Here is a 22,831-nt window from a genome sequence, read left to right on the forward strand (position 1 = left end):
ACCTCTTGTTCCCTCTATTACATGCTGCCTAAGACATTTGCCCGTCAAGAATTCTAGAAATTTCATTCTCTTATTACTACATGCATCTTCCTCTCCTCAGTTTATACTACTATAGTTAAAATCTCCCATAACCATCATTCTTCTTGCACTTGCCAAACTCAACTGTCTAAACATTTGCTGGTCCCTGCCCTCTGTACTTCTGGGTCTGTAGCAACACCTCATTAAATATCCTATCTTGCTCACCTCTACCTCACACCATATGCATTCAAAATCATTAGTGTCACTGCCTTCCAAAGTCTCCACTCTTAAAGGACATAGGTCGTCACTTATCATAAGCAGTACTCCACCACCATGCTTTCCCTTCCTATCCTGCCGAAAAATGCTGTACCCAGCAACTTCTATTCCTGTTATTATATCCTCTTCTGTCAACCACATCTCAGTGATACCAATAATGTTTGGCCAGGCTGATGCTATCTGTGCCACCAATTCCTCTCCCTTATTCCAGATACTCCTGGTATTAGTATATAGCATATAAATGCCGTTGTTTCTATACCCAGCATTATCCCCTCTAGACTCCACTGGGCTCAGTGTTACCTGATGTCGCACCCCAAGTACCCATTCCCACAAGAGGCCATCCCTGCTACCATCCTCCGTGGGACACACTGACTTTTTCAGAACAGCAATCTCTCCAGATGCCTACATCCTTCCTCATTCAAATGTAAGCAGTCTCCTGCATGCAATTTCTCTCTGTCCTCAAACGCACACTCCAAGCATCCACACATTCCAGTCCTCTCTTGTCACACATTTTAGCTATTATGTCAATCAATATTACTGCTCAGTTCGTCTTTATCATACCTAGGCAAAACACACTATCTTTCCTCTCTGTGTCTTCTTTCGTACCACCTCAAGCAAGAATCTCATATCTCTCACTGCCATATTTACGCCACCACTCAAGTCATTTGTTCCCACCATCACAATCATCTCATCCACCCTTTCACCTCTCTTAACTGCCAAAGCCACCCTTTCTATAGTTCCTCCTGGCAAACACTCCTCGCGCATCCTAACTTGAACACCACGGATCATTGAGTCCCTATACATTATACTTCTTACCATTCCCTCTCTCCTACTGTTTCCATTTTCTCATCTTCTAGCACTCCCATACCTATCTCTCATTCTGTTTTCCTACTGTTTCCATTCTCTCCTCGTCTAGCACTCCCATACCTCTCTCTCTCTCCTACTGTTTCCATTTTCTCCTCTTTTAGCACTCCCATACCTCTCTCTCCTGTTTCCATTTTCTCCATTGCCATTTCCACATCCAATTCCATTCGCTCCTCTTTTATCGTTCACAAATTTCTCTCCTCTCCTATCGTTCCCTAAACTCTCTCTCTCCCTTACTCCGATTTTCCTTGCATTTATCTCTTCCATTCTCCTAATCTCAACTTTCATACTTATCATACTTCTCCCAAGACATTCCACCTCCTCTTTCAGCTCCTCTGTCTCCCTCTGCAGGTCAGTCACTCTAAATCGAAATTCACTCTTCCAAACAAAGCCATCTCCTAAACTTTCACAGTCACTCACGCCTTCTACACTATCAACTATTATTTTCTCATTCACATTGGTAGAAAGAACTATGAAGATCAGAGCAGATGTTATAGCCTTATAGGAGAATCTCAATGGACTCATGAGTGGACAAATGAGCAGAGCTACCAGTTTAATGCTGCAAAGTATAAGGTCTTGACATTTGCAAGGCAAGCATGGGATGCAGAATACAGATTTCTTTATATATTATAGAGAGAGTGCAAAGAAGATTTGCTAAGTCGGTGTCAAGTCTCAAGAATGTGGGATATGAAGAGGGTTTGAGGGATGGCATGCAATCTGCAGCATTGTCTTAATCATAATCCTTCTTCTGTTCACAATAAAAAGGTGTGGGGTAGAAGGGTCCCCTGATCTCTAGAGCAATTTCCAGACCAGGTAAAGAAAAGGAATAAAAAATACAAAAAAAAATTATAAAAATAAATAAAAAAATCCTTAGCACTCACACTACTAATTTACTATAGGTTTACAAAATTTTTATCACTACTACCTGCAAATTGTTTTTTTTTAAACCCAGAAAATGGAGCATGTGAAATGTAACACTTATAATCATAATGGAGGCTGATCTTTTATGTTAATTTTATCCTTCTTTCTCCCTTTTTTTAATTAATTTATTTTCTTATCTCACCATATATTGTTGCCTTTCTTTTAATGAATAAAATAAGCATAAATTTTGATATTTCTACTCAGCTCTTTCAACATTTCTTCCAGATTAATTTTGAATATGTAAATAGTTTTTGAAGTACTATTTACTTCATTTTAATTCTGATTTTTTTTTATAATATTCCTAGATAATAGTATTTATAATTCAGGTATAAAGTCAAAAGATATTTCATCCTTTTGCAAGATTTGTTTCTTAAAATTTTCTCTCATTTTAATTATTTTTTTTCTGCTAATTTTGTTGGAAAAGAATCGCTGTTATTAACTAAAAGATTTTTTTCTCCTTACCTGCTTCAAGAATAAAATTATCTTGCTTTTCTAAGCAAATTTCTGGAAAACCTGGAGCAAAAGACTTGACAGAAGCTAATTTACGAGTTGCAAGTCCCACGTATCCAAACTGTAAACTGGAGAGGGAAAAAATTCATTTTAGTAAAGTTGAACTTTTGAACAAAATAAGCAGAAATAAATATGAATAAGAAGAACAAGTATTCTTATTCACATATAACAGTAATCTATCAACACTGTAATTATAATCAAATACATTTTATACATTATAAATTATTTATAAGAAATATTACTTTATTATTTAATAGTATTTATATTTAGTATTTATTATAAATTATCGATAAAATTTATCGATAATTTATAATAAATTGAATTGAATTAGGCAACAGTTGAATTAGAGGAAATGACTATAACATAATATAGCTTTATGCAAAGATATATATACATATATATTAAGGATACCAAGTAATTTTATAAACTTGTTTTTTTTTTACTCCTTCTCCCAATTAAGCAAAACAGTTAAGTTTGCGCCTGAACGTAGTTCAAGTCTAAAGGTAGTGCAACACCAGGGCAACTCATTGTAAAGGTGGGTAAAGCTCTTATCACTATTCTTAGTATTTCGCATAATGCAAAACACATCTCACTAAGAGATGCATACTGTTATACATTATGGGTGGGATGAAGACATTACAAGATATGGATTACATATAATGAGAGCAATGCACTACAAGAAACTGATCAGGCCATGGATATGGGGGTTCAAGTCTAAAGGTAGTGCAACACCAGGGCAACTCATTGTAAAGGTGGGTAAAGCTCTTATCACTATTCTTAGTATTTCGCATAATGCAAAACACATCTCACTAAGAGATGTATACTGTTATACATTATGGGTGGGATGAAGACATTACAAGATATGGATTACATATAATGAGAGCAATGCACTACAAGAAACTGATCAGGCCATGGATATGGGGGAGATGTTGAACAAGAAGTTAAAAGTTCACAGAAATTGCAAAATTGGATAAAATAGAATAAAAGGATCCTTTGTATACTGAAAAATACATTTATAAGTAAAAAAATAAAGTTCTTTTTTCTCTTAAAAAAAAAACTCATACAACTCTATCTAGATGTGCTGTGCTCAGATTTTGTCAGCTGGATTTACTGGGGAAGAGGAAGAAGTTGTGAAGATCTGGAAGTGAGTAACCAAGATAGTGCTAGGTCTATATAATTAAAGATACCAAGAAATTATATACTTGGTTTAATCCTTCATCCAAGTGTAAGGAAACAAGTTTGCACCTGGCTATTTTCAGGACTGGAGCAACTAGTATAAAGAAGCTAATGACTTCACATCACTTGTCTTAGTATCCCACAATGCAAAGCACATCTCTTTGTGGACATGTATAATGCTATGCTCTGGGTCACTACCCAGACTGGTTTTGATCTTTATTGAAGTCTCATCAGTGGGAGCCAGACCATGAGGTGATACTAAGTTTGAAGTAATGCAGAAGTCATATGTTCATATACAAGGAGCCAAAAGGTGTCACACCGTATTATTAAAATACTCTAAGTTAAGGGGATAATAAAGCCCTCATTATTTTATTTTAAAGCCGGATACGAAACTCGGAGATCGAAATCTATCGAAATCTAAGAGTTTCATGCCAAAGAACCCAGGTAATCACTTACGCCTGGACTCGCCGATAGTTCTTCGGCATGAAACTCTTAGATTTCGATCTCCTATCCAGCTTTAAAATAAAATAAAATGATGAGAGATTTATTATCCCCTTAACTTAATTTACGCCGCTGGAAAAATAGCCTCTTGGCTCTTTAATGTATTAAAATACTCTGGTTAAGAAGAGTAAAGATTAGAAAATTAAAGGTTTGCTAATTAAAAAATTAGGTGGAGAGATTCTTGTAGATAAGCTTATACATTGGTTAGACATGTTGAGAGATATAAAAGAGAGGATTTGATAAAAAACTAAATGTTACTAAGGGGATTTTTAAAAGAAAAGGTGCAAAATAAATGTTTAACCACATGATAAGAGGTGAGAGAACAAGAGGTCAGCCCAGGAAGATGATTAAGAATATCAAGTATACTAGATTTTGCAGTGAGAGAGTGGAGTTCAGTGGAATGGGTTACCAGAAGCAGTAAGTTCAATATTAGTTTAAAGAGAGGATTTTTTTTAAAAACTGATCATGTCCATGAAGTTTCAAAGATTCATTTTAGGAGGTCTATACTACACAAACATTATTCACACAATACCTGTCACGCCTCATCTTAAAGTTATTCATCAACAATGCATTCACAACCATCTCAGGTAATACACCACTTGCAAAGAAAAGAATTTAGCTCTCACATATTTGCAACCATAACTTTTATTCAACTCCTTATTTCTCTTCAAATATGTAGGGAAAAATTTTCATTTCAGCAAATTTTATGTTCTATCAAATCCCTATTTTTTGCATTTCAGTAAATTTCTGCATATCAATTTTTGTAATCTGCAAAACTTCAATCCGTCTTATAGAAAGCATTCCACAAATTGATTCTGGATATTTCTCAGCAGTTCTTTATCCCCAAGAAAAATCCAGGTAACCATATTTATGTAGCATAGTCCAGATGTTAGCCTTATAAAGAGTGAGAGAGAGACAGAAAGACAGAGAGAATAACTTCCTTATATCCTTCCTTGTATCTATTTGTCAACGTGTTCTTCAACATCTACGTGATTCTGTTCACTCATTTGCAGTACACACTCTGAATTTAAACTCTGTTCATTAATTTTCTGACCTCATCAACTTTTGCAGTGCAATTTCAGATATATACCTTGCAATGTTTTCATCCCAAAAGTTGACAAATTTAACACTTTACCTCATTGAAGTGGCAAATATTATCCTTTGCCCTCAAAGTCAGTCAATTAAATCATCATACAGGATAACCATTACTTTTATTAGCTACTACCCACCATTAATATGCAAATTAAACAGCTGTGGACTAAATACAGAGAGTCCAGAAGCATGCCACTAGTCACCTGCCTTCTCATTAATTCTGTCTCATGATGTTAAGCTGATAAAGTGTCTGTTAGTCACTCTCTTATCTACGTTACCAGCTTCTCATATCCATGCCTGTCTGCTCCATTTTAACAGATTTCCATATAGTATCCTGTCAAATGTCTTTGCATAAATCAAACAACATCAAAATATAGCCATTTCATTTATCCATCTGAACTTTATTTTATAAAGTGAAAAAATTTGTGAACTCAAGGACTATCATCCACAAAGCTATTCTGTCCTGCCATATAGTATCATATTCCTGTCTCTTCATTCCTTAATTCTGTCATTAAACAACTTTTCCAAAACCATAACCAGTATAATTTGCAATCTGTCTTGGAGCAACTCTTATAAAGTGAAACCAACTTACATTCCTTCAGCTTATCTGAGACCTTGCTAATGGTTTGGTCAGAGACAATGCCAATTCTCTTGCATTTCCTCTTAATACATAGAACACCATTCCATCTAATTCCATTGCTGTACTAACAGTGAAATTTGGTAATATCCTAAGCACCACCAATTCTTGCATCTCTATTTTCCAATTGTCACTACAGTCACTAAATTACCTCCGCATACTCCTACAAAGTGATTATTCAACTTCAACAACTTCTTTATTTTCTGTCATCTTCATAGTATCACCATTCAGTAAACTTATCCTCACTAATCTTTCTTCCTTTTACTTGCCATATAGCAAAATAAAACATCGATATTAGTCATGTGGATGGGTTAAGGGTTACATGATCAGGAAGTGCTTATTTAGGAAGTGGATTAAAACCAGGTTTATATTTAAAATAGCTTGGTATCTTTAACGTATGCTTCTCTCAGTCATTCACAGCCTTGTATCCTGTAGCACTATAACAGTGCCAGATGGGATGATCTTTGGGACTTTTATGTCATTTCCATGGTCTGATCATTGTTTCCAATCTTAGTATCTGCTCTAATCTAATAACCTCAATTATTCTCACTGGGATGAGTTTTTTTATTCCACACTCCACTCAAAATTTTCGACCTAATCCAAACTCTGGTTCTCCAACAATTGTGCCAATGCCATCCAAACCAAAAATTCAATATATGCCCAATGGCTACAGTCAAAAACTCCAGCCTCTCACTCAGCTTATATTATAAGTCATAAAAACTGCAAAAAAAAAAAAAAAAAAAAAAATCCAAAGCAGACTTTGTGAGGGCCAAATGCACTAAGCTTTTCACCTGTCCTAATGGCAGTTGCCCATTCTAGTCAGTTTTTTCCTCCAACTCTCACATAGATGACAAAGGCTGAACTCCACCTACCATTCCCCAAACTATCACAATATGCCTCCTCAGAAATTCCACCAGAAGGAGATCAGAAAAATCCTCTACTGCCTTGATACCAATGAGTCTCCTGGCCCTGATGGCATTTCTTCTGTTGTGCTCCAGAACGCACACCTGGTCTACATCGTATCTTCAGAGCTGTTATATTCATCTGGCATCTTCCCAACAGCCTAGAAGAGAGCTTTTGTTCATCTTCACAAAAGGGAAATAAAAGTCAGCCATCAAACTATAATCCTACTGCTCTGATCTCAATACTCCCAAAAATAATGGAAACAGCCAGCAACGGTGAACTGTCTCACTACTTGGAGACTCATTAAGAACTGATGAGTCTCGACTGCTGCAATAAAGTTGATTTGAAAATCAGTAACAAAAAAGAGAAAGATTGCCAAAGCTGGTATAGTTGGAAAATGAATAAATTTATATGGAATAAGATAAGTTAGTCAAAAACTAAACTAGTTATATACAAGACAGTGTTCAAACCAATTTTAACTTATAGATTTGAGAGCTGGGTTATAAATAAAACACTTGATCAAAGACCAGAGATAACAGATATGACAGCTCTAGAAAGATTAGGGGAGTGAACAAATGGCATCAATGGTAGTAACATATTAAAAATGAGAATATTAGAAAAGAAGTTGACATTGTTAGCATTCATCAATGTATCAATAGAGCTAATCTCACGTGGTATGATCACTTAAACGGAATAGGATAGGGAAGATTAATAAAACAAATGTTCTTTCCCAAGATGGCAGGAAAAAGACCCAGAAAAAAGAGCAACATCAGAAATTTGATGATGATGACATTAAGTTTTAGGAAAATTAAGAAAGGAATTGGATACATGTACTGTGAATTATACAAGAAAGTGAGACGACACAATGTATTTAATCATTCATTCAGGTTCAAGCACTGAAGGAATTAACTTTGTATAAAAAAATTGTAAAAAAAAAAATGTGCTTTCTGAAAGAAAAAACAGTAAACATATATATCAGGTTTCAAGGTGGAGAGTTTCAGTCTCATATCTGGCTCTATTTTTCATTTTATATCTGCTGTCCAGGAAAATTTCAGTTTTAACAAAATCAATTCATTTTGCATTTGATTTTCTTTCAAATTTTTGTTTTATTGTCTTGTTGATTGTTTTTCATCAAATCATTCACATTAAGAACATTTTTGGTGATTGTTCATGTTTCCTTACTGTTTATCTTCTTGTTTTTTTTTTTTTTTTTTGTACTAATGTTTTCCACAAATTTTGCAAAATTCATGTTCACTTCAAGGTATACCAGTTTTAATCCAGTATTCCATATCATCTCTACAGAAGATATATACAGGGTGTTCGGGATAAATTTGACAGTTTCGTAAGGAAAAAGAAAATCTTCTTTGTATCTATTAAATTTAATGAATTGACAAAAAACATTACAGGCAGAGTTAATTACAATACTATCAACAAGATTTACTCAAAATAACCACCATTAGCATCGATCACAGCTTCAATTCTGCTTCGGAACCTCGAACAAGCTGATGCTACAGTCTCCCTGGGAAGGGCCGCAAAAACTGTTTTAATTTTATCCATTAACTGGGCTTTTGTATTACTGGAAGTGCGATTGGTGTCTTTTTCAACTGCGCCCCATACAAAATAATCCATGGGGTTAAGGTCTGGGGAGTTTGGAGGCCAAACATTTGGACTGGTGAAGTCGTAGAAATTTTCAGACAACCATTTTTGACTTTTCCCAGAGGTGTGGCAAGGGGCCGAATCCTGCTGCCATACATACGGCCTACCATTGGCTACCCTTGTTATCCAGGGCTTGACTACAGTTAGCAACTCCACGAACAAAGCCCGAATTCCAATGCCAGGGTTCTTCAACACCTGTTCCTGCAGATTTGCGAGGAATTCTGCTGTACGAACGCAATCAGATCGTCTGCTAGGGATCTTTCTTCTTGCTACATCCTCGTAGTCACCATTGCAAGTCTCTAGTTCATGCCTGATTGTTTTTACTGTATTCAGGGAGCATTGGGCAGCAGTCGTAATATCCTTATTTTGATGGCGGGCACGAATCATCATGATACAAGTTATTCTCTTCCATGATTCAGGTGGGTTCCAGCTATCCATCCTTTCTGACATCTTGTATATGAATGAAGAAGGGTCCAAACTTTTAAATGAAGAGAAGTGTGTGTTAATACATGTAACTTACGGGAAAATATAATTAATTATAAATATGTCAAATTTATCCCGAACACCCTGTATATATATTTTAAATGACTAATCTTGTATGCCACTTATAGTAAGTAAACATGCACTTATTTTTATTAAGTTATTACAGTGATTGTACACATGGAAACTGTGATTCCTATCAAACATGAGATGTGACCATTTCAGACTACACTTGCTACTGTACTGATGCACAACACAGTGAAGTGGAGGAAGGGGGGGGACAACCAGGTAGTGAGACAGACCATGCATTTCTCAACATATTTTTATGTACTATTATACACTTAAATGTTGAAATAAACTGCATTTGGCAAAATATCATGTACATTATTATAATAACATTAAACAAATTACATAACACTGCTTTTTTAATTAAGAGGATTTTTAACATATTGTATTCTAAACTGTATCTGAAAATTTACAAACTAAGATTTAAGTGGTATATATGATAAACTAAGGTATCTGTGGAATTACAAGGCTGGTGATTATGAGAAGCTCAGGAGACAGCTTGGAGTTGTAGCTTGGAATGAGGAGTTGGGTAGAAAGAAGTTTAATGCTTCCTGGGTGATATTCAAAATGTATCTAGTAGAAGCAATGTCTAAATGTATTCCAAAGGTCAGAAGGTTAAATAAGATAAGTGTGAAATGAATGAATGAAGAGATTAAACATGCAATACAGAGAAAAAAAACGCATTATGGAGGCAACATAAGAAGAGTGGTAATAATCAATTCCATGAGGGATACAAATAACAGGCAAGGAATTGATAAGGGTAGCAAAAGTGAAGTATGAGAAAAAGTTAGCCAATGAAGCCCAAAAAAATAAAATAAAAAATACAAAAATTAAAAAAAATTCCCAGGGACTTCTTTTGATATGTAGCTAGCAAACATAAGAAGGATTATAGCAGGATGGCATTGATTGGAGAAAATGGTATAAGGACAATTGCTGCAGAAGATATAGCTGAGATATTAAATGAGTAGTTAATAAGCCTTTCATCCTTTTGAATGTGATATCATGGAGAGTTTGAGAGCAGTGGATGAGGAGAAGGAGAGACTAATTGTAAGTGAGCAAGAGGTATATGGGGAATTGAGCAAACTTGATGTTAATAAGGCTGTAGAACTTGATGATATATCACCATGTATTCTAAGAGAATGTGCCAGGAAGTTGACATCTGCATTGACATATTTGTTTAAAATGGGTTTACATTGGGTCAAGTTCCAAAGGAGTGGAAGGAGGGCAAGATTGTACTGCTTCATAAAGTAGGTGCCAGAATTCAAGCATCAAATTATAGATTAATCTGTGTGTGAGGTATTGTGTTTAAAGTGTTGAAGAGGCTGATGAGAATCAGGATCCAGAATTGGGTTGACAGCAATGGTATTATCTTTGATGGACAGCACAGATTTTCTAAAGGGAGGTACATATTTTAGTAATCTACTTACCTATTACAATAAGATGACAGCAGTATTGGATGTGGGAGATGGATACACAGTAGTATACTTAGACTTTTGCAAAGGCTTTTGATAGATTACCACATGATAAGTTGATAGTCAACCAAGAGTGGATGGGATTTGGATATCAGACTAGTGCATTGGATTGGAGATTCGCTTTCTGATAGGTATCAACTAGTTGTGTATAGGTAAGCAATATCCCAGAAGAAGAAAATCACTAGTGGTGTGCTGCAGAGTGTCTGTTTTAGGACCACTGCTGTTTAACCTGTATGATAATGATATTGGGAAATATTTGAATAGGAATATACAGCTATTTGTGGAAAATACAAAGTTGGGATGAATTATGAGAGTAGCAGATGTTGTGGTTTTCACAAGAAGACTTGAATAGACTGAGTGAATGGCCACGGGAGTGGAGGATGCCAGTTGAATGTTGCAAAATGCAAGGTTTTAAAATTTAGAAAACAAAGATGGGATGAAGAATTTACTCTTGGTGGGTATATATTGTTGGAGGTAGAGAAAAGAAGAGATCTTGGGGTTATGGTGGATAAGGATATAAAATTTAGAGAACACACTGTCAAAACTGTGAGGAAAAACGCAACAAATTCTGGAAATGGTGCAGAGGAACTTGTAGAAGTAAGGAGTTCTGGTTCCATTGTATAAGGCCTTGTTTAGGCCACATATGGACAACTGTGCATAGATTTGGTTACCTGGTTTTTAAAAGGATGAAGAGATGTTTGAGATGGTTCGAAGGCAATTGACCAAAATAATTTCTGATCTCTGGAATGTTGAATATGAAGAAAGGTTGAGACGATGAAATTTGCAGAATCTAATGGATAGGAAGAAAAGTGGTGATATGACAGAGATGTGCAAGTTAATAAGGGGTTGTTATTGGAGTAATGTTAAAGAGGTTTCTGATAAAATGACTTCATGAAATGGTACAGGCTTGAATACTTGTACTCTGTAATGCTGATCAGTTGCAATTCATGTTTTTCATTATATTTCCTCTACAACATTTTTAATAGTACCTGCTTAATGATGCTAAAGCCATTTAAGCTCATACCTAATTTATATAGATTAGGAAGAAAAGGTTAGACTGGGCCAAGTTCCAAAGGAGAGGAAAGAGAACAAACCTCCTTCCTCCTTCATAAGGGAGTTGATAAGGCTAAGGCTTTGAATTATAGATCAAGCTGTGTGTGTGTGTGTCTAAAGTTTTAGAGAGGTTAGTCAGGACTAAGATTCAAAATTCAATTGATAATAGCAACAATCTCTTTGATAGACAGCATGGATTTGCTAAAGAAAATCAAAATTTAGCAATCTAGAGAGAGAGAGAGAGAGAGAGAGATGCATGCATGCACAATGATATACAGGTAACCATCGTATAACACAGATATTAGGTTCCATAGAAATGCCGCATTATGCGAGACTTAGATCACATAGAAAAAGTAGGGTTAGGTTCCGAAATCATTTTTTTTTAAATATTATATAAACAATAATGACATATCCAACAAAAACAATATTTTTATTAAATTCAGATAATTCATGTAAGTTAAGAAAACAAATTATGAGACAAATGCATAGTATAAAATTATAAAAATTACAAATTGTACATAAATTTCATTGCACATAATGTATAAATGTTTTAGACACAATAAAATAAAGCATATATTTTAATCGTCATCACTGTCTTCAGAAATAACATTTCTTTAATGGGAATAAATGCAAAAATTTTTGCTCCAGAATTTTGAATTTTGTTCCAGAATGGCTTCAGGCAATATTTTTTTAGTTATTATCAAGAAGTCAGTAATAAGACTTTGCTTACCACCATGCTACAATTTTTTATTAAGTTCATAATATGGAGCTAAACAAATATCCAATTGTCTCCTGAATTTTCCCGAGCGCTCCATTGAGGGATCATTATCTGCAAAATAACTTCCTAACTTTCTTGCCAAGTCCAATCATTCTGCTAATTTCTTTAACCTGAATTCTTTAATGGATTCATCAGAATCTTCGGCAGAACTTTTCCTACCATTTGGTTCGATGTCATCTATTAATTGTACCAGTTCCTCCTCATTTAAATCTGTTTCTTCATTAATTAATTCACTAATTTCGTTTTCAACCATATCGCAAAAGCCCTATCCACCAAAAATGTGTGCGAAGTTTATTATACGACGTAGCTCAGCGTCCACTGGAGGTACGAAATTTTGTTCAAGAACGGCTTCAAGCCATATTTTTTTCCAGCAAGCATTCAGCGTAGAGGGTTGTAATTCCTTAATGGACAGAGAAATCATTTTCACACAATTCAATATTGAAAACTCTTTCCACGCTTGAGTCATGTTTGGATTAGATTCCAATTTTTCCAAAATTAATTGGAATGTTTGCTGAATATAATATTGACTTAAATGTTGATATTATTCCTTGGTCGAGTGGCTGAATAAGTGGAGTAGTATTAGGTGGCAAAAAAGTTATTTTAATATTTGGATGGCTTAAATTTGTTGGGTGGTCTGGTGCATTATCTAAAATTAGTAGAATTTTGAAGTCCATGTTCTTTTTTCTTTGTGTAACTTTCTACATCGGGTACAAAACACTTGAAAAACTAGTTTTCAAACATGCTAGCTGTAACCAATGCCTTTTTGTTGGCCCTCCAATAAACAGGCAGGGTGGACTTGTCGATCCCTTTCAACACACGAGAATTTGTGGATCAGTTAATAAACATTGGTTTTGTCATGTAATCACCTGATGTATTACTACAAAATAGTCGAGTAATTCTATCTTTGAAAACTTTGAATCCAGGAACTGATCTTTCATTTTGCGAAATGTGTGTGTTTTGGCATTTTTTCCAATATAACTCAGATTCAACTGCATTGAACACCTGGTCTGCACTATAACCACCTTCTTCAATAACTTTTAAAAGTTCTGCTGGGTATTTCCTGGCAGCTTCAACGTCTGCTGATGCTGATTCTCCCTGGAGTTTAAGATTATACAAACAAAACCGCTATTTAAAGTTTTTGAACCAACCCTTACCAGCACAAAATCCATGCTTAGAGATTTCTTCTGAAGAATCTTGATCAAGTTCTTTTAAAAGTTTATAAACTTTGAGAGCTTTTTGCTTAATAAAGTGTCCATCCAAAGGAATTTTCTTTTGAGTGTAATCTTCTATCCAAATCATTAGAGGTTTCTCCCTTTTTTCTATTAGAATATCGAGTACATGAGCAATGTGCTTTACACTTAACGTTGACCCAGCAATAAAACTTTCTCGGATTTTATGTTCATTTTGTTTGAATGTTCGAATTGTCGATTCATTTAAATTAAGAGTCCTTGCAACAACTCCTGGTTTTTCTCCTTTCAACTGATCCAAGATTTTAATTTTTTTTTCGAGAGAGAGATGAAGTTCCTCTTCAATGAGAATAACACACTTATGATTTTTAATGCACTTTCCTGGCAGAAAACGAAGACAATTTTCAACAATAAACACTTTATACAGTAAACCCTAGATGGCGAACCTATAGCACTTGTGCCAGAGGTGGCGAGTCTGAGAATTTTGCTGGCACATCATACAGGTGATATCCTTTTATATGCTTATAAATTATTCAACGTTTTTTAATTATTACAATACGTACAAGTTGAATTTTTTTGTTTTACACAAGAAAACAGCTATAAAGACATGCATATGATTGGTGAGGTATTAACAAAAGATCATGCCACCCAAAGACAAAGGCAACTGACAAGTGTTGAGCTGAAATGCTAATTCTGTTCAATCGAATTCCAACATCTGAAACTGTCATAACAAAATTCATTATTAGTTTTAACACATTCACGACAGGGTATCATTTATCGTTCTGATGGAACTTCTCATTACTGAACTGACTCAACTCACTATGGCTTCTTGTTTATGGTTTCTTGTTTGTGTTTGAGGTGGTAGGTAAACTCATATACTCATTATATGGCATGTTTCAATTCTTGGTAGAATTTTATTTTAAGTTAGCCTTTGTGATCTGTCATAATGACATCGAGAATTTCAAATGCAATAAAACAAACACTTATTTCATAATTGAAAAATTGGAAAACAGTTTTTAGTTAGATACTGTGTTTCAGTGCAACATATGGTTTTGCTTGTGTCTATACAGCATAGTTTCTGTGAGAGGGGGACATGTGATTCATTAGTTAGCACCGTTTTTATTCCAGCTGTCTCTAATTGCACTATTTGTTGAGAATTACACAGACTGCAGAAGCTTCTGTACAGTACCTTATTCAGGGAAATAATAAAACTAAATTTGATACTTATAACTACTTGCGTGATACAGGCAAACACAAATTTAACAAAGATAAAATTTGATAAAGTCCCACAGTGAAAAATATATGAAATATAAAATAAAAGGTTACTAGAAATTGTAGACTGCGTTGAACAAGGGTTGCTACAATTTGTAGACTGCGTTGTATAAGTACCACGTTATAAGAAGGTTACCTGTATTTAGATTTTGCAAAGGCCTTTGATAAATTGCCCCATTACAGCATGGTGGTTAAACTAGAAAGGATGGAGTTGGAGAGTAATTTAGTGTACTGGATTGGAGATTGGTTGTCCAATTGGTAACATAAAATTGTGTATGAGGAAGCAATATCCCAGAATAGGAAAATCATGAACATGTGACCCAAACATCTGTTTGGGATCATTAGATTTTGCAAAGGCCTTTGATAAATTGCCCCATCACATCATGGTGATTAAACTAGAAAGGATGGAGTTGGAGAGTAAATTAGTGCACTGGATTGGAGATTGGTTGTCCAATAGATTACATAAAATTGTGTGTGAGGAAGCAATATCCCAGAAAAGGAAAATCACTAACAGTGTGCCCCAAACATCTGTTTGGGACCATTGCTATTTAACATACATGTTAAGGACATTGAGGAAGGTTTGACTGGTATGTAGTTGTTTGCATTTGGATGCAAAGTTGGGAAGAGCTATGAGGAAAGAGCAGATGTTGCAGCTTTGCAAGAGAACTTGAATAGATTGACTCAACAGACAAATGAGTGAGGTTATCAGTTCAATGTTGAAAAGTGTAAAGTTTTAAAATTCAATTTTCAACTACTTGCCAGCTATATACTTGGGCATTACCAATGCCTCGCTGACATCGTTCTTTTACAGTTTCTTATGCCATGGCAGGGGATGCTTCCTAAGTTTTAGGCAATCACCAGCCACATAGAGATGCACATATCCCTTTTTAACAAGAAAAAAAAAAAATTGACATAATACAAAACACAAAATAAATTACAATAAGAGAAAAAATTTCAAAAAGTACCACTACTGTGTCAGTAGGACAGCAGATGGTTAGTAAATTCCCAATTATTAAAAAAAAATACAATAAAATAATAATCAGGAATTTGCAAATAATGATCTAATAATATTTCCTATACAGGAGATAACCGAAGGCCATCAGATCTGTTTAAGTTTGGTAAGTGTGGAAAGTCCTCACAGCTCTCCTTATATAACCACTATATAAGGAATCTACTTTTCATGTGAAAGTTTAGTTTGCTTCCAAAAGACTATGTTTCATCAAGATGGCACATTCTTCTAGGACAGACTGCTCAGGTAAGTTTAGGTTTCCGTCTTTAATATTTCAAAGTATGTCAGCTTACATACCTATATTGAAGCAGTTCTTAATAAGCTCTCCTTGCAAGTATACTGATGGTATTAACTTAGCAAGTCTGACCATAACTTTGTCCATGTTTCTTTTCTACATCCTTCATCATCCTTCTCACAGTCATTTTTAGCCTCACATCCTGTAGTACAATAATGCCAATTGTTATCCTTCAAGATTTCTATGTCTCATTTCCATGATCTGATTACTACTTCTGCTCTTCTGATCATAGCAACTGATCTGATCTAATCATAGAGATTATTCTCCCTGGAATGAGTGCTTTTATCAAGGGATAAAACCCTCAACCTCTTGTCCAAACGTGATATTACAACAACTGTACCAAAATAGTCCAAGTCAAAAATTCAGAATATGCCTAATGGCTCAAGTCAGAAACTCAAGCCTCTCACTAGTTCTTATTACTGCTCATAACAACTGCAAAAAAATAACAAGTTCTAAATCTGACTTTGTAAGGGCCAAATGACTAAGCTTGTCTCCTTCAAATGGAAGTTAGAACTTAACTAAGACTGTGGGATGCAACTGTTGTTTTGCTTATATTTCCAACATTTCCACCTCTCTAACATCCTGATGGTACAATGGTAACATCTAAAGGTAATGCAGAACACATGGTATCATTTTTTTAATTTATCTCTTGTATAGATATCAAGGCAAATCTCCTTCCACAATATGCCTCGTCTGAAATTTCACTAGAAGCACATCAGAAAAATGCTCAATAGTACTGATACCTTTAAGTCTCCTGGCCTTGAGGGTGTTCTTCCAGGTTTATTAAAAGCTTGTACTCCAGAACTTACACTTGTATAGTTTCTTCAAGCTGTCAAAATGCATCATGCATCTACCTTACAGCAGAAGCAACCTTTTGTTATTATTAACATCTGACCTCCATGAAGTCAGAAACTCATCATGGAAAAGTAGCGACACTCTCTCTTCAGGTGATCTAGTGCCATAGATGTCATATGCCACTTTCACTGAGCTACACAGGTGCTATCTCTTACATTTTATCTAGCTGGTTCTCAAAAAACAGGAAATAAAATGCAAACATCAAACTTACACCCTATATCTTGAACTTCAATACTCTCAAAAATAATGGAAAAGATCATCAATAGCCAACTGATTTCACTACTTGGTGACTAACCAATTACTTAGTGATCACCATTATAGATTCTGTCATTCTTATTCCACAAGTAGATCTCCTAGCCAACCACAGATACAAGCTACAGGAAAGTTTGGAAAATTTCAATGATCACTCTTGATATTTCAAGACATTCAGTCTGGCATTGTGGTCTTCTTACCAAGCTACTACCTTATAATATTCCTCCTCCCCTTTGTGAATGGATTGAGAGCTTCCTTACCAGTCATTCATTGATAGTTATGGTGGATAGTTACCGTTCATCAGATTTTTCAATCAATGCTGGCATACCTCAGAGCCCTTCCCTTTCCTCCTATACATCGATGATCTCCCTTTTCTATAATATCTAATCCTATTCACAGTTTTGCTGATGACTGTACTCTGAACTCTTGTTATTTCATTTTCAAAACCTTGTAGTGTTCAAGTAATTCATGCTTCATGATCCTCTTTAATCAATGCCTTAAACACCAATCTCCTTGCAATTCTCAAGTGGGATGAGGATAACCTGGTGAATTTTAATACCATCAAAATGTAATTCTGTCTCATTTCAAAGAAGAAGGCTACACTTTGCTCTCCCTCACTTTTGACAATATCCTTGACTTTCACATCTAGCCCTCTGGCACAAACCCATCAGGTTCGTATCCGCTTCAGAATATTTGATTGTATTCAGACAAGAGCAATCTGCTTAAGTGATGATCCCTCTCTCACTGACTCTCTCCAGTCACTTCCCTATAGATGCAGTTTTGCTGAATTATGTCTTTTTCGTAGGTATTTCCATGGGCAACTGTCCCACTCAACAGTCACTACAATTCGTCCACTTTCTTCTAATCATGTATGAACATGACCAGCTGTGCTTCACATCTATACACATTTCAGATCCAAACTTATTGAACTAATTTCTCATTCTCCTCCTTCATTCCCTCCAACTTTGCTCTTTGGAACAGTCTTCCTTATACTTCCTTTCTTTTTTCCTATATGGCACTCATGTCACAGGTCTTGGAACGTGTCATGTGTGGGACTGATATTAAAAAAATATATATAAAAAAAACTTCTATTATCATCAGAAATACCCCTTTCCTATCATGTTTTCTTTATCTTCCTTGAAAAAACAATGCCCCTTACACTGTGTTCCTGTAACTACCTGTCATTATGTGTCAATCAAGTCTCATTATTGTTTAATTTTTGGCAAGTTGAAGAAACCAATGATAAAATCTCTTCACCTATGTTCCAATTCTGCCAGCATCAGTGGGCATGAACTGCAATATCTCTTTGTATACCCATGTACCGTGCATCATTTAATGCCTGTCCCCATTCAGAATTAAGACTGCCAACTGCATTAGAAGATTTGTTTATAACCAAGACAATCACACTGCCAACTAGTGAGAGTGATCATATGGTCTTGAGCTGAGAGATGGCATGAAACATATAATTTTCAATTAAGAAGGGGTATGTGTGGAATGACAGAGCTGGTAATTCTGATGAACTCAGAAGACTGCTTGGAAGAGTGCCATGGCATAAGAAACTGCAGGAGAAGGATGTTCATAATACATGATAAATGATAAGGGGTGTCTAAAGAAAGCAGCAGCAGACTGCATATAGAGTCAGAAGGGTAAAGCAAATAAATAGATGAATAGCATCATTACCAGGAGCTGAAAAAAGTTTTTGTAGGGAAATAAAAGAGAAAGATAATGCAGTGTAGTAGCAAGCAAATAAGCAATACAAAGCACAGGCCTGAAGTGCATATGATATGGATAACCATACCATACGCACTTCATATACTAAAGACTTTGCACTTTATACTAAAGACCTAATGTGTCATACTAAAGACCTCTTTGGGATTACCCTTGGTAATCCCAAAGAGGTCTTTCAGTATGTGACAAATAAAAGGAAGAATAACTATGGCAGAATAATTTTGATGAATGCTGATAGTAGGGAGGTGAGTGAAGCACACAAATAGGTGAATTACTGACATCACTTTGCAAGGTTATATCATCCAGGTGGAGATAATGCAGTGATGGGAATGCATGAGAATGATGAGAAATCTTGATGAGAATGCAAATATAGGATAAGATGGGTTATCAGCTCATGTATTATGACACCACACTAGGGAAATGAGAGTGCTTTGACTAGAATGTTTAAATCTCAGTTCTGTGTGTGTGTGTCCCAAGGGAATGGAAAGAGGGGGAAATATTTTCCTTTATCAACATCTTGGGGGTAGGATCAAGGTACTGGAGAAGTATGAGAAGGACAAAAATTCAGGAATGAGTGGATAAGAACTGGATGCTATATAGGAAACTATGATTTTGTGAAAGCAAAGTTAAGTCATTCCTCAGTATTTTACTCACTTTTTATAATAAAGTGACAGATGAGTTGGATAAAGGAATAGTTATGCAATGATATTGCTGGACTACTACACAAAGACATCTGATAAGGATAGCATATGGAACTCTGTTACATGAAATGGAGCAAATGGGCAAAGAAGCAGATAGGATTAATCTACCATCAGAGCATTATTTAGGTTACTCAGAAGACTAGTCACTTGACTGTGCAAGTCATTAAGCCTGACATGCAAAGGAATATGAAGATTACCAGGTTTGTACTACACTAGTAGAATCAGGTTAAAGGAAATTATTATTATTATTATTATTTGACACCTCCAGGGAGTCCAAAGACTCATCAAGGGAACTGATGAAGATTGGGATTTGGATGTGCTAGTAGACTGTGAGTTCAAGTTCTGAGTGCATTTAAATGGCTAAAATAGTTGGTTTATCTGGTTACTGAGAGAACACTGAAGTGCAGAGATAAAGAGATTATTATATCTCTTTACAAGGCCTTGATATGACCCCATCTGGACCATTATGCACAGATCTAGTTACTTGGATTTCTTTATGATGATGAGTAATAGGTAGAGAGGATCCAGATGTGTGCAACCAAAAGGTGTAAGTCTATGGAATGCTCTTTATGGGGACAGGTTAAAAACTTATGAGTTACAGAAATTGGTTGATAGGCAAAAAAAGAGGAGATAAGGTAGAGACATGCAAGCTACTTAAAGGTTATTATAGAAATGATACAGAGGAAAATTTTCAGTACATGACAAATGGTAAAGAACTAAGGGTCATTCCTGGAAATCGAGAAAAGTGTGGTTAGCAAGGGTGTGAGGACTATATTTTTTTTTTGCTAAGAGTAGTAAGAGCATGACTGGAATGGGTTGCCAGAGTTGGTGCGAGTGCTTAGTTGATGAATGAGTTTAAAGCAAAACATAACAGTAGTCAGGCAAGTGTTGGTTAATGCTTGGGGAAATGTTTAAACCTTCCCTCAATCTATTGATCCATATGCCTGTAAAATAGACCTAAGAAACTACATTCAGCAATCTATGATTTTTCACTGCCTAACTCCAGATACATTCATATGCAAACTATCTGTCCTTCCCTCCATCAAATTCACTCCAACACATCTCCAAATTGATACCACTTCTACCATAAAACTTATGCATTCGCACATCTGGTTTTTAAAAGAATCAGGAAAAATGTTCAGAAACAGAAAAATAGTGCATGCTCAACATGCATAGTGAACTGTAAAAATATAAAATAACTCACCATTTACTTTCTTATCACCTCCTCTTCCACACAAACACACTTTTTTTTTCCAATGCAAGGAAATCTGTGTGTAACTGCAGGGAAAAAGGAATAATATATGATATAATCTTTTATTACATATATGTAATAAAGAAGTTTTCATTGAAACAGACATGCCATGTCAAGCGCAACCATAGGTTCTAATTTTAATAGCTGAGTCATAAAATAGACACTATAACTTCTCTACTAGTAGTTGAGAAGTGGTAGTAATGTCAGTTAAACTAGTAATGTTTTTTCAAAGTTGCATAATATGTCATGGGCAATTGAGGAAGATTTGCTTATTGTTTGATGACACTGTGCATATTCTGGCAGAATGTAGTTTTTGTGATAGTTGGGTGTGATTGTATTGCGTTGGGTGCAGCTTCATAGTTTGTATGTCATAGTGTGTATTTTTATTTTTTACAGAGATTTTAAAAATAGAAATAGTGGTAGGTTATTGCACTGACTGGTTCATAAATTGAATGTAGTTAATGGTAGATTTTTCCAAGATAATTCACTGCCTTTGAGTGCAATTAAGCATGCTTGGAGATATGTAGAGAAGATGAATACAAGGTGTGGTAGTGTGATATTTTAATATCCTGCAGGATTTTAACATGTTCATGTTGGGGGAATTGGAAATCTCTTACCAGCACCTTAACCATCTGGCAGGGAAGAGAGAAAACACTTTGCACCATCACAATTTCATGTCAGTGTATCAGTGGATAAACCACATATCATGATAGATTCTTCAATTGTAACCAAATCTGCATGGGGGAAGATGAAAACAAATATGCTTGCTTCAAAATATATTAGAAATCCATAAGGAGAATGCTATATCTGCTTCGCTTATTTAAATTACTAAAAGCCATATGAGAATGGAAAGTATAAGGGAGAGAAAGAATAAGTGTAAACAGAAATACATTCATTGCCAGCAAATGAATTATTAATAATTTACATTTGAGATATTATATTAATGTAGAGAAAATAACACATGATCCTATAAAATGTAGACTTGCATTTATGATGGGAATAATTAAAAAGAAAAAATAAACATAAGAGGAGAAGGAAAGAGATTTTGTGAAATACAGTCGAACTTTGTTGTAACCAGCATGGAAATAACGAGTCATGGCTATTATGCGCAAAAAGCCATAATGAGTTTAATTTGCACATATTTCCATACAACTGCTCACTTTTATAACGAACATGCTATTATATTTTATGTTATATATATATATAATATTATACAGGATGATTCAAAATTCCACATACAAACTTTGAGAGGAGGTAAAGAACATCAAAATCAACCATATTCACATAGGAAAGCATGACCGGAAACGTCACCCCAAAGTGATAGGTGGCACTGTATGCCAGCACTCCAGGTGAGTAATTGGGGCTTCCTCATTCAAGCTTTCGACGTCGTACGAAGAACATGCATCGTTTTACGAATGCTGAGATGGCAGACGTGCACCTCGTTTACAGGTTAGTTATGGTAATGGACGAGCCGCTGTATGAATGTATCGTGAAAGGTACCCAAACAGACGTGTACTACATCACCAAATGTTTGCACATTTGCATCAGAATTTGTGTGACTATGGATCATTCAGAGATCACAGGCATAATAGTGGGCAGCCACAATCGATGCGAAATCCTGCCATGGAAGAGGAGGTTTTGCATGTGATGAACAATAATCCAGAGACAAGCACACGTGCTATTGCCTCTGCTATAGGAGTATCTCGATCCAGTGTATTGTGTGTTTTGCACTCTGAGTCCTTACATCCATTTCATCTGCAACAGGTCCAGTTACTGATGGCCGAAGATTATCCTCGGTGTGTGAAATTCGCATGGTGGTTTCTGCAGAAAAGTGCCATAGACCGGAATTTCCAATTTGTGTTTTGTTCACAGATGAA

The 22,831-nt window shown here is 35.5% G+C and overlaps 1 protein-coding gene across 1 annotated transcript in view; it reads right to left on the reverse strand.

The window, feature by feature from the left end:
• Positions 1-22,831, reverse strand: part of LOC150100406 (uncharacterized) — a 621,895-nt gene that overhangs the window by 449,601 nt on the left and 149,463 nt on the right. Inside the window, exon 9 of the mRNA XM_090402392.1 lies at positions 2,542-2,657. Coding sequence (XP_090258518.1) covers positions 2,542-2,657 — 116 coding nt within the window. The remainder of the gene's footprint in view (positions 1-2,541; positions 2,658-22,831) is intronic.

The sequence above is a fragment of the Typopeltis vanoorti genome, chromosome 13, assembly GCF_054136105.1.
Source record: "Typopeltis vanoorti isolate ZY-2024b chromosome 13, IOZ_Tvanoo_1.0, whole genome shotgun sequence".
In the NCBI taxonomy this organism is placed as follows: Eukaryota; Metazoa; Arthropoda; class Arachnida; order Uropygi; family Thelyphonidae; genus Typopeltis; species Typopeltis vanoorti.